Source organism: Labrus mixtus, chromosome 18, assembly GCF_963584025.1.
Source record: "Labrus mixtus chromosome 18, fLabMix1.1, whole genome shotgun sequence".
NCBI lineage: Eukaryota > Metazoa > Chordata > Actinopteri > Labriformes > Labridae > Labrus > Labrus mixtus.
In genome coordinates, this window is record NC_083629.1 from 16,269,244 (window position 1) to 16,281,408 (window position 12,165).

At 38.7% G+C, this 12,165-nt stretch overlaps 1 protein-coding gene across 1 annotated transcript; it reads right to left on the reverse strand.

Annotated features, from left to right (window-relative positions):
* Positions 1 to 1,606: 1,606 nt before the first annotated feature.
* LOC132993436 (protein TUNAR-like) lies at positions 1,607 to 11,925 on the reverse strand. Its single transcript, XM_061063283.1, has 2 exons — positions 11,144 to 11,925; positions 1,607 to 4,995 (listed from the first exon to the last, which is right to left on the reverse strand). Exons 1-2 carry the CDS (start codon positions 11,213 to 11,215, stop codon positions 4,810 to 4,812), a joined length of 258 nt encoding a protein of 85 aa, XP_060919266.1. The 5' UTR covers positions 11,216 to 11,925; the 3' UTR covers positions 1,607 to 4,809.
* Positions 11,926 to 12,165: the final 240 nt, after the last annotated feature.

Sequence of the window (12,165 nt, forward strand, 5' to 3'; positions counted from 1 at the left end):
TCTGTTTGTTTGGGTTTTTTTTTCTTTTATTCATGACATAACACAACATGAGAAACAGTGACATAAAGGACAAAAAGAGAAAAAGACAAACATATTACAAGCATACAAATAGTGCATTTTTAAAGTAATGGAGCAATTATATTCATATTGTATAGAGATCATATTTTAGGGTACATATTAGTAGATAATGAGACAAAAATGTTTTAGCCATGAAAATATGATCCTTTTTTTAATATCTGTTTTTGGATCTCTTGGATTCATATGAAGGCATACTGTTTGAAAAGTAGCATGTATGCTTTCACATTCTTGCTGAATCTCTTACTCTAACTGATTTAATTACAGTAAAGCTTGTTAATGCCAAAAACAGATTACACATTTGACCCTTTCTCCTGGCTGAGTTGGATTGTTTTTGCATGGTGTGTGATCATGCGTGAAGGTTGGTGTTTTGTTGTGAATAATTATATCTTCTCTTGGTATGATTATTGTTAAAAAAAGAAAGAAAAAGAACACCTACTGGAAACTGTGCTTTGCAACGTGGCATTCAATTTGAATGCTGCCAAGGCTTGAGTTACCTTTGAATAACAGAAGAGGCAGCCTGAAGTTGCCAGCCGCGCGTATGTCTTGTCGATTCGGTCGGGGGCTTGTGTGGTAGGACGGATTAATCGCCCGCACAGCTTTTCTGTGAAACCATCAAAACGATGTCAGCTCAACTAGATAGAGATGGAGCGGCTGCACGGACAATCTGCTCGGTTGAATCATCCATCTTGAATGCACCACAATCTCCTGCACAATGCTCAGCAGGCATCATTCAGCTTCAAAAGAGAGAGTGATTTTGAAGGTTGTGCTGTGCTGCCTCCTGGATCCAGGTGAAACAATAGCTTAAAGCAAGCTTCTGGTGAATTTGCACAGCTGGGGTCTCTCCAAACATAACTGTTTTCTTGGTTCATTGCCCTATTCATTATATTCAGCTCAAACATGCAGTAAAGCTGTGTTATGTCTCGTTTTTTTTTCTCCCCCAACGGGATTATTCCAGTATGTTTCCAGTCATAGAGCACTATTAATGGAGTGGGAAATTATTCTGACACATGTATGACCAAAAAGACACACACCCACAGAAGATGTCGGCGAAATAAATAATTTTCAGGGTGATTTGGTTGCTGTGGCTTTGTCCGTTTTTTTTGCCATCTTTCAGATTGATTTGAAGCCACTGAGACAGATCAGTCCTGCAGAATTTGACGCTGTAGACCATTTAAGGGTTGGTTCTTCCATTCCTACTTGGAGCTCTTTTTTTTTTGTTATCTGACGCAGCTGTAGGCTGCAGGAGAATACACAATTTTTTAAAGATTTCCACTCCACAGAGGGAACGGTTTCTACCTTTGCTGAACATATAATTGATGTTTTGTGTTTAAAAACTGAAGCTTACGTCTAGTTGTCAGAGTTGTTTTGCGAAAGAAAAAACAGCCAAACCATCAATCTCAACTCGTCTCCTTAATACAAGCTCACACATGGCAAAGAAATCTGTTTCAAGAATTCTTTCTTGAATGTCATTTAATCAAACTGTGGGCTGGAAAAAAATGAAACCCTTCCATTTGTGTCACCAGCAAGAGAATATTAAATTAGTTTATTTGAAATAGCATACACATAAATAAATAAAACATGATAATAAATATATATTACATATTAAGAGAACATAAATAAACCATAAGTATAATCCATTTTTACATTGAATATGAATACATTCGTAAGACTTGTCCATGTGCTTTCTAGGCCTTCGTTTTCCTGATACTGTTGAAAAAGCCCCTCACCAAGACAAAAAAAAAAAGCAATAATTGATTAACTTGATTGTGAAGTAGAAATCAAGTCCTTTTATGAATGAATGAATGAATGAATGGCAAGTGGATCAGGGGGCAGGTTTTTCTGCTTAAGTCTTCCTCTCACTGGTTAGTTTTTCCTTCACCTTGAGACAGCTGAGGTTGAGACGCTTTGATCTTAGGCACTTTCTGAAACAATGAGGTTGTTGACCGATAAAAACAAATATTATTGTGAATAGCCTGTTGTCATGTAGCCCTACAAGCTGTAAATATGGCACATTAATAATTAAAGACTTCCGATTGTTTGACATTTTAGAAAGTATGCTTATTGCATTCATACTGAGTCAGATTATAAGTTTGAAGCCAAAGCCAGTTGTTCATATGAATCCTAACACAAATAATACATTGTTACACTGGAAAATTGTGAGTCACTAAGATACACAGAAGTTCCATTGAAACCATTGACTATTTTCTGACGATGATGATATCTGCTTCTGTTGACTTTTTGGGGCGACTGGTGTAGCTAGCGGTTAGTGATAGTCAGGGGTATTATAAGCAGTAAGACCTTTTCTAAAGGCTAATTGTGGTTCAATGATTTAATTCCGGGTGATTGCTTTGCGCCCAATTTGCTCTCCATATGCCCGTTTTCCTGCAAATAACCAATGTCCACTAAAACACCAGTGGACGATACTTCTCAGACTACAAACATAAACCAGATCACTCTGATACAAAAATCTATTCCTATGCCTACAAATCTGCATTTTCTTGAAGAAGCTGTAAAGAGAGATTGACTGTACTGTAAAAACTGTGGACAGGAGGCATGTCCAAGTTGAAGTTGCACAATGAAAACTCTATTAAAAGACTTAATTGAGATGTTTTTTTAATTAAGTTTGGTAGGATGAAGCAACATGAAGGACAGGTTTTTTTGGATTATCTTTCCAAATGGTCCACCATCGTAACAATAGTGATTTGACCACCGTCATGGTAACAGTAAGCAGCATGTAGTTGATGTGAATAGACGTCACTCAACTGTGAACTGCAGGGGGCTTCGGAAGCCCGTTGATGACAATCAGCATTCTGGAAATGCTGTCTCACTCTAACTACAGTCCAAGAGCAGAAGGTGAGGAGGATCATAAGCCTCCTGACAAACAGCTACAACTTGCCTGCCCATCAATTAGGTCAACTACACGCATTCTTGTGAATAATGATTATCCTTCATAAGGTCAAAACGGATGAGTTATCACAATCTAATATTGGACTTTAGTGTTTGCAATGCATGCAGGTACGAAGTCCCATTACTTTTACATCATTTGCTGCAAGTGGGCTGCCAAAGACGATCAGCTTAGCGAAAAGAATGTAAATGGTAGAAATACCTAGCATAGGTCTGTCCAAAGGTGAAACATACGCCTATCAGTGCCTTAAAAACATACTATTTAATGTACAATGGTTGTAAATTCATGAAAAGTTCACAGAATTCAACCAGCAGAGACTCATAGTGCATTTCCCAAACTGTTGAACTACTACCGTATCTAATTAAAAATGGAACCTCAGAGCCTTTCAGATGGACAGATTTTTTGACTTGAGACCAAAAGTCACTCATAATTCTTCTGTGATTACATCAATTTAACAACATTCACAGTATTGCCCAGAAATAGTCAAAATGAATGAAAGAAGTTGACCTAGTTCTGGAAATTTCATATGGTCATGATTTAAGAAATCAAAGGGTTTGCAAGTTGTTTTTAGGCAAAGAAGTATCATTTAAGAATTACCCAATAAATTAAAACATACTTTCAGAATTAAAAACATGTCATAGGCATCAAAGAACACATACATACAGCAAGTGTTTCCTTTCACGAAGTAGCAATTACCTGATAACACATCATGGAAATAGTTATTCCCTTACATTTTAAGGCATACAGTATATTCATTGTACACAAGTCAACATTTTGAATATTGTAAACTGATAATAATAGATACAAATGGAGACTATCCTTTGCTGTCGTGTTGTGTAAATTCTATATAGACCTTCAGGTGAACAGATGAAAGTGTTACCCATGATCTGAACTCAAAGTGAACCTAGTCAGTCCTCCGCCTTCCGAGCTGAGACTTTACCAAATGTTAAGATAAGTTTCTCACCAATGAATGACGCTGAAGTAATAAAAAGTGAAGTGAAACATTAAACTGTGGCATGACATAGCAACTTAATTAAAACCACTCTTTCTGATCTTCCATTTGAACCACATTTTCAAGTGCACATGTTCATGGATAGCACTTTAAAACAGACTGAATGCCTGTTCAAAACACCATATTATGTATCACTACAGTATGTGCAGGTTAAACTACTTAAAACCATTTGAATGTAACCCATTTTCAGTTGATTAGTCACCTCTTCAATAATCTACTCTCCAAAGTCAATTATTACAGAAAAAATATAAATACAGTATAAAAACATGAAGTCAGTTTTGATCTTGTACAAACAGATTGACATTGTGTTTCACTGAGATATTCATTAAGAAAAACCGACAAACACCAAAGCAGATACCTGTGTGTACCTTCGCTGTACATCTTCTCCTTAACCCATGTCAGCAAATCAGTAATATTTCCATTTTTCAGTTAATCATTTGAGGAAAAAAACAGTTTCCAAAAGTATCCATGCTTTCTTTGCAGCCTTTGAAGTCCCTCTGTTGGTAAAAAGCTGCATCCTTTAAGCGTCTCTTGCCATCTTCATGCGTTAATGTACAAGTGTACAAAAGGTATTCTGGATATTTCTAGCTGTAAATCGAAGAGGTACAAGCTGATTTCCCATAGTCTTGGCTGTTTGAAGAGATGCAGGATTGATGCCATTTGGCGATCACATAGTCTTAGATCCAGTTCACCTCCAGGGAAGGTAGGCGTTTTTATCGCACCTCCTGTCAACCTCATAACTAGATCAGTCAATATAGCTATGCAGCAGTGGCGCGGACAGCTCTAATCTGCTGTGTTTAAAGTACTGTAAAATCTACAGGGTGGTGTAAATGTAGACAAAGATAATGACTACCAAGTTGAGGACAGTCCCAATGATGCCCAACATGGCCAAGATGCTCTCCTCCTTACTTTCCTTGTCTTGGATTCCCTTTTCCTCATCACTGTGTAGATTGTTTACCATTTTCCCAGGAAAAGTCTGCAGTTTCCGTCTCTGACCAGTCTGGAGCGAGCAGATAAGACAATACAAGAAAAGAAAAACACAAACCATGTGTTAGTAACTGCAACTGGTTAGATTTGTCTTTTTAAAAAAGGTCGACTGTAATAATGGAAATGAAAGAAAAATAAAAAGTTATGTGTTGATGAAAAGCAATTATTGAAGGGATTATATTGTTTTTGGCAATAATGGTGATATTTTTGCCCATTTTAACCTTTAAATATAAGTTGATTTAATGAAACGAATGGAAAGCTGCCTTCAGTTACAGTGTGTTAAGTCACAAAATGCATCAATTTCTTCGAAATTATTTACAATCTCTTCTGGTCCTGACAACAGTGCTTAAGAAGGAAAAACAAGAGTAAGAGTAATCTTTAAAACTCTTTTTTAAAAGACACAAATATACACTTAAAAGTAAATTACAGAGTTTTAATACAATGTCTGCAATTTTCCCATTTTTACAATTGTGTTTGATATCTTTATGTATAAGTGCATTTCTCCTTTGTGTAGCATATTGACAGTAAATATCAATCTGAAATGTTTTCTTGATAAACAACAAACAAACAAACAATAGCATGATAGACGTTGTTTGGACAGAGGATTGGGTAGAGGGGTTTGTTTAGCAGGCCGTCACAAACAACGTGCCAAACAACACACACATAAGTCCTTTACAGATTGTCATTATGCAATAATTTAACAGAATGACTTAAGAGCCACACAGACCCGGGCATACAATCACACACACATACACACACATACACACAGTTGCACAGTTGTTCTGCCCTGCTGGCTTCAATGTTACACATTGCCACCGTCTCACCTGCTTCGTCTCTGTTAGTACCTGTGGAACAACCCAATAATTCCGCCTCCATGTGTTACACGCTGCAGAAGAGGCGTCAAAGGGGAGTACAGATCCTGCTGTAAACTGGCTATGTACTGTAAGGGCTTTAGATGTATGCAAACATTAGGAGATCTCAGAGTGTAAATGTGTGGGTACTCTGATGTACTACTCCTGTCTACATGTTTCACCTATAAGCCTCTGTTAAGCTACAGTATTTTTAATTCAAGGATATGGGAAAGATTTTCCATCTAAAAGCAAATGACTTCATTCCGTCCCCTTCAATGAATCCCTTCTGAGCTTAAATGTAAAAAAAAAAACAGAAGTTAGTGAACACACAAGATTTAGTTTCTGGTGTCGAACAGCTTAAATGTTGCAATTAATATACCTTAAGGAATAAAACACTAAATATTTAAATCAATTTGCATCCACTGGGTTATATAGAAAGCAACACAGTAGACATCATTGGTTTGAAATGGATTTGCAGCTATTATGAAAAATCCACTTTTACAGTGTTTTTGAACATATATTTGGCTAACCTGAGTGTCTTCCGACCCACAAAATGTGAAATAAATCCATCCAGTCCTTTGTTTGTGATCTGCATAAGTCTTACAACACCGTGAAAAGTGCTCTGTTTCAAATTTGCTCAACTTGTGATGTCACAAGCTGGATTCTGGTCAAAAAAATACTCTCCCCTCCCCTGATAGCTCCACCCGTGGACTCCACCCCCAGCCTAGAGCAAAACATATGCGCAGGTCCGTAACTTTTATTCTCGCTAGCGAAGGAGTGATGTCTACCGGGAAAACTCAGGAGGGGCTCATTGCATTTAAAGAGACACACGCACCAAAACGGAGTGCTCTGAGCGAGCTGGTTTATACAGGGTCACAAACCTCCTCTGGTTCTTGTTTCATGTTATATTTTGACCAAAGCACAGCACAGATGTTTCATTTAGACCACAGAGGACTGTTTGAAAAGGTGGAAAAGGGGTATAATATGTCCTCTTTAAATGAAGGACCAAGAATACTGTATTAACCATCCAGTTTTTATTGAAGTGCACTAAGGACAGTGATGTACTGTGGGTCAAAACCAAACTCACAATTTGCATGAATCTCAACTGGTTGATCTATCTTTACAACAACAAGTCTGGATTCTAGAGACTTGTGGATGGATGGATGGATAAATAGATAGATGTTGTTAGCAGGATACCTGGATTTTTAATTAATCTTTTTAATTCCAAAGTGGAATTTAACTCACCATTTTATTATTTAAACTTTTCTTTCAGTCTAGTGAAAGTCTGGTTATAACATGACTGAATGGTGTAGCTGTGTTAATAGTGAACTTCTAAAAACATATCTCAGCTCTTGATCGACAAGCTGGACATCAGACGAACAGTCTTGGCAGCCTTCTGAGGCTGATAAGTGGAAAAAAAAAAAAATCCTGCACTAGCCTCTATCAGCTGAGGTATTTCTTCAACTCTGGGACTTTTCAGAAGTTTGTGTGCGTATTGATTTGTGTAGCCCAGGGTGGAGTATTAGAAACTATGGTTTTCAGCCTGTGGACACAGCAGCTCGTGTAAGTTGGCATCCAAACACCTCTCAGGAGAAAATAGTTTATTTTTGTTGTGGGTCAGTGGGTTCTGTACAACAAATGCTAACAGTAAAGTGTGTAAGCTCATACAGACTAAAAATAAACCATCTAACAGGGAGCTGTTCCTCTTCGTAAAGGCTTAGATACAAGATAAACTGCACATTTTTGCCTTCCAGCAAAAGTTTACAAAAAGAGGATTCCTGAAGTGAAACATGTATACAAAAAGTTCCTTTCAGGCTGATGTACTTTCTGAAAGAGAAGCTGAGTTGATACAACAGATACAATCTTTCACTTGGACCGTTGATAAAAAGACAAATCAAAATAATTTCACTATTTATTTGCTCTTTAAGCCTGGCTCTTGCTTCAAAATAATCTGGCTCATTTGAGGTCCAGTTCCCCCTTCCCAAAGACTACAGGGTTTTCCCGACTCGAAGCTGCTCAGAATCTGCCCAGATTACTTTATAGTGTGAGTGGTATACAGATCCAATGTTGATCCCCTAAATTTGCTAAGGGTGCACCAGGGCTGTCCCGATTTATATCAAACATGTTTGATATTTTGGATTTATAATCTTGTCGTTTACACCATAAAAGCTTCTGGTGCAATGCATGGGACAACTAAAACAACAGGAGACGAGGGAGGAGGGTTGAAGGAGTTCTGCCAAAATGGTCATTTTTAAAAACCTGTGCAGAAATTCGTCCCTTTCACAGATAGTTTTCTGGGGACAGTTTGGATAAGGATATAGATATAAAAAATTAACATGTAATAAAATGCTTACAGTTCATCAAAATCCAGGTTTTAATTAATCACAGAGAGGGAAAATAGAGGAGATACATAGAGTTAGTTTATGACAATTAAAATGTTATACCGAGAGTCAAACGAGGGAGAGTCTCAACATAATTATAGAGCAACCACTGTCTATCTCTGGCTTTTGTGCTTTTCAGTGAACTTTAAGTGAATATGAGAGGCTTCATACTAAAGAAGTCAAAGACCTATTGTTCATGTGTGTTTATGAGCTTAAGTACAGTGGTTGTCCTTTTTAAAAGACTAACAAACCGCACACTAACTCTGAATGATAGTGGAGTCCTTTGAGATGCATTGTTCTCTCGACGTACATAAAAACCCCATCAGGCTCTGTTTCTGCGTTCAAGTGCGCCCTCCTCCTCCTCCGCTCCATAACAAAGGGCCTGATTGTCCTTCCTGTGGAGAATTACACACAGGGCTTCCCCCTACCTGAATGAAAACCTTTTGTGTGGTGCACTGGATGTGCCCTCATGCATGAAGACGCCTGCTCGCTGCTGATTTAAACAAGCAAGCAGTAAGCAAAAAATAATGTGGGGGAAAAAGTGCCTGAGGAAGTAGAGGTGGATGGAGGAGGCGGAGGGGGAGCAGAGTGCATTTACTTAGGTACTGTACTTAAAAACAAACTTGAATCACTTCTACTTGAATGCAATTCAGAGGTATATATTATATCCTTTTAAATGTAACTATCTAACAGCCATCATTTACTGAACGTTTTAAGAAGTGATGAACTTCTTTTTACCTCCATCAATTGCTTCACATCCCCTAAATTTAATAGCGACTGTGTCGGTCCGGCAGCTATTGGACTACCAACTTTATACAGTATCAAAAAGTTAAGCCAAGGTTCAACTCAGCCAGCAATATCATAGAATGGTATTTAAATCAGGAGGTAAATTATACAAATAATTATGCAGATACTGTTACTGTATTTTTAATGCAGGACCTTTCCTAAAGATGGAATACATTTACAGTACATTATTGCACTTTCCTTATTTAAAGGATTTTGATACGTCTTTCACCCCTGAGCAGGGATTTTGGTAAAAAAAAAAAAAAAGTGCTGTTGTGGGAACATCGAGGTTCTGCCAAAATCAGAGCGCTGAGGAAACAGCTTAACCACTGAGTACAGCTGTGTGCTCGCAGAAAAAAACCTCCTGGATGCCTTCCAGAGCATCCTCATCGGATGTCTCCCGTGTTCAACAGAGAGTGTTCTGTTTCAAGTGGCAGAACATGTAATCTTTCATAATTATTTACCAGCTATAATGACTCTCTCTGTCTGTTTAACACTCAGTGTGGGCAGTGTTTAATAGAGATCAGAGCTGTCATATTCCAGGACAATCTAGACAGGGAAGTCGATTAAATTTACCATCACTGACAGTGAAATGATTATAAATCCAGTAAAGATGCAGTCCTCAGTAACCACTTCTCCACTTCTCCACCTCTTATTGATTAGTTGTTTGATTGTTCTATTCTAAGGTACAGAAGATTAACTTATCTCTGTATTGATTGCTGTTGTCACTCAAGAGCTAATTTTCAAACGATTCCAACGCGTTTGAGCCTTACATTTCCCCTTAGTGATTAATCATCTGCATGTCTGTAGATGTTAGGGCCACTCAACATTTTAATATGATACATGTAGCATCGCCAGATCCACAACCTTTCATTCAAAATGAAACACCTGTCCTCAAGGTTTTTGTCGTCTCTTACAAGCGAGCTCACACCTGGCTCTTCACTTATACAGCAACAGCCAGGAGTGTTTTTTTGTATGAAAGAGTAGACAACGATAGAGAGAAAGAGAGTGAGCGAGAGAGAGAGAGTGAGAGAGAAAATTGGGATCGCCCTGTGCCATACCTGGGACAACAAATCACGACTCTTCCTCTACACCTAACAGAAGCTAACAACCTCGGATCAGATGGAGAGTGGAACCTCTTGCCACATGAATAATCCTGAGCATGTCAAGTGATGACCCAGATGCTAACAGAGTTTGACAGGCACCGTCGCTTTTGGCATTGTTATTAAATGTTATTAAAGCAAACAGCTCTGTGTGTTTGTATGCAATCACACGTAAATGTTGACACCCATCACACACTGACATTGACACACACACACACATTCACAGAATCATTCACAGTATGGTATGTAGAGAGATGAAAAGAGAATACAGGGAAAAGGGCATTAAGATCGTGATTTCTAGGTTTCAGTTTTTAGGGAGCTGAGCCAATCGAAAGTGTGACCTATTTTTCATAACCTGTTCTCATTGTTCTGTCAGCGAGAGGAAAGAAGCAGATCAGTTTTGGTTTGAACAAAAAATTGCAATTGTCGAGTTTTTGGTTTATTGATCAAAAAATACATGCCACATGAATGCAAAGTTCAAACATGCAGGAAGTTACCGATTATTGTCAGACTTTGAGTTTGAATTGGACAAAAAGACAAGTTGCGTATACTTGAAACGAATTCCTGTGGAAATATCGATTAATGTAATAAGTATTTTAAAAAGAAGGCTTGATTCAGTTTTTGTAACAGATATTTAAGCTTTTAAGGCTCAGGAAAAGGAAAAGCACCGAATTAAAAAATACAAAGAAATACAAAAAAGTTCAGTTTATTCAAACTGTACTCCAAGAATGATTAAAACTTGGCAACGACATGCGCGAGGGGGAAAAAAAAACCCTGCCAGCATCATAATCTTAAAGTGAAGACAAAGGGGAGCATGGATAAATTGTAAGGCAACTTTCAGGGTGCCTTTTCTGTCTTAAACAATGATGAACCTGAAATACCCGAACATTTATCATGAACGATTTGTGATGCATAAAAAAAATCAAAGGTGTCATTGCATCTAAAATAGGTAAAAGATTCAAGAAGTTTTTGCTGCTTAAATGATGATGAGATTAATGTTAAAAACTGGATGTGTCGTGACTAAAGCACTTTAAAAAACCTACCTTGCAAAGCATCAGGAATAACATAGCATTGGGCATGCTGGAGGGGGATGCCTTTCCGTAGTGCACAGACATCCCTGGCAACTAAGGTGAAAGTAAACCCCTCTCATCCTTTGGCTGTGGAGGGGCACAGGATCCAGAGAGGGCTGGCTTGTCTTCCAGGCAGTCCAATTTCAGGGCTCTCAGTGGATATCGTACCCTGAAGCGCTCCAGCGTCTCTTCCCAGAATTTCATCTCACTAGTGGCCAACTTCTCTTTGTTTTCACTTTCTCCTCCTCAGCCCTGTGAGTGCTGAAACTGTGCTGCCCACCTCCTCTTTGCTCTTCCTCCTCTTTCTCTGTCTGTTTTGTTTGCCTCCCCGACACTGCTTCTCCTCCTCCTCCTCCTCCTCCTTCTTCTTCTTCTTCTTCTTGTCTGTGGAAGAATGATGTCAAGTTGAAGAATGGAGTCAGTTGATAGGCAGATGGGGGTGGGAAAAGCTTTTCAAATGTACATTTCCATCCTCCTTTTGTCCTTTTTTTCCACAAAGCTTAACAAGAAAATAGAGATTTAAGTCTTGTCTCTCCTGAGGAGACACAAAAAACAACTCAGTGAAAGGCTTATCTCCTCTATTAAACTTGTACTTCTTTACTATTTTGGCTATAAAATATTTAAAACTGAAATAAATAAGGGGGGAAAAGGCACCCCTGCTTAAGTGGTGGAATCCCCTGCTTGCTCTATATGATGTTGCAACCTGACATACCTTTACATGCGCTCCAGTGCCTAAGCGTGTATCTCTAACTAGCTGTGCGGACTGCAAACGCTATGGCCATATATAGAGAGAGAGAGCATGAGGGAGAGAGAGAGCGAGAGAGAGAGGGAGAGTGAGAGTGAGAGAAAGAGAAATGGGAACTGTGAAGGTACCCGTCGCCTCACACACAACCTGCCGTGGTTGCTTTCACTCCACAGCCAAGAGGTATCCCCTTCTCCCTCTCTCCAGCGCATGTAAATGCAGCCATGGTTGCCTGGCAACCGACTCAGGGGAG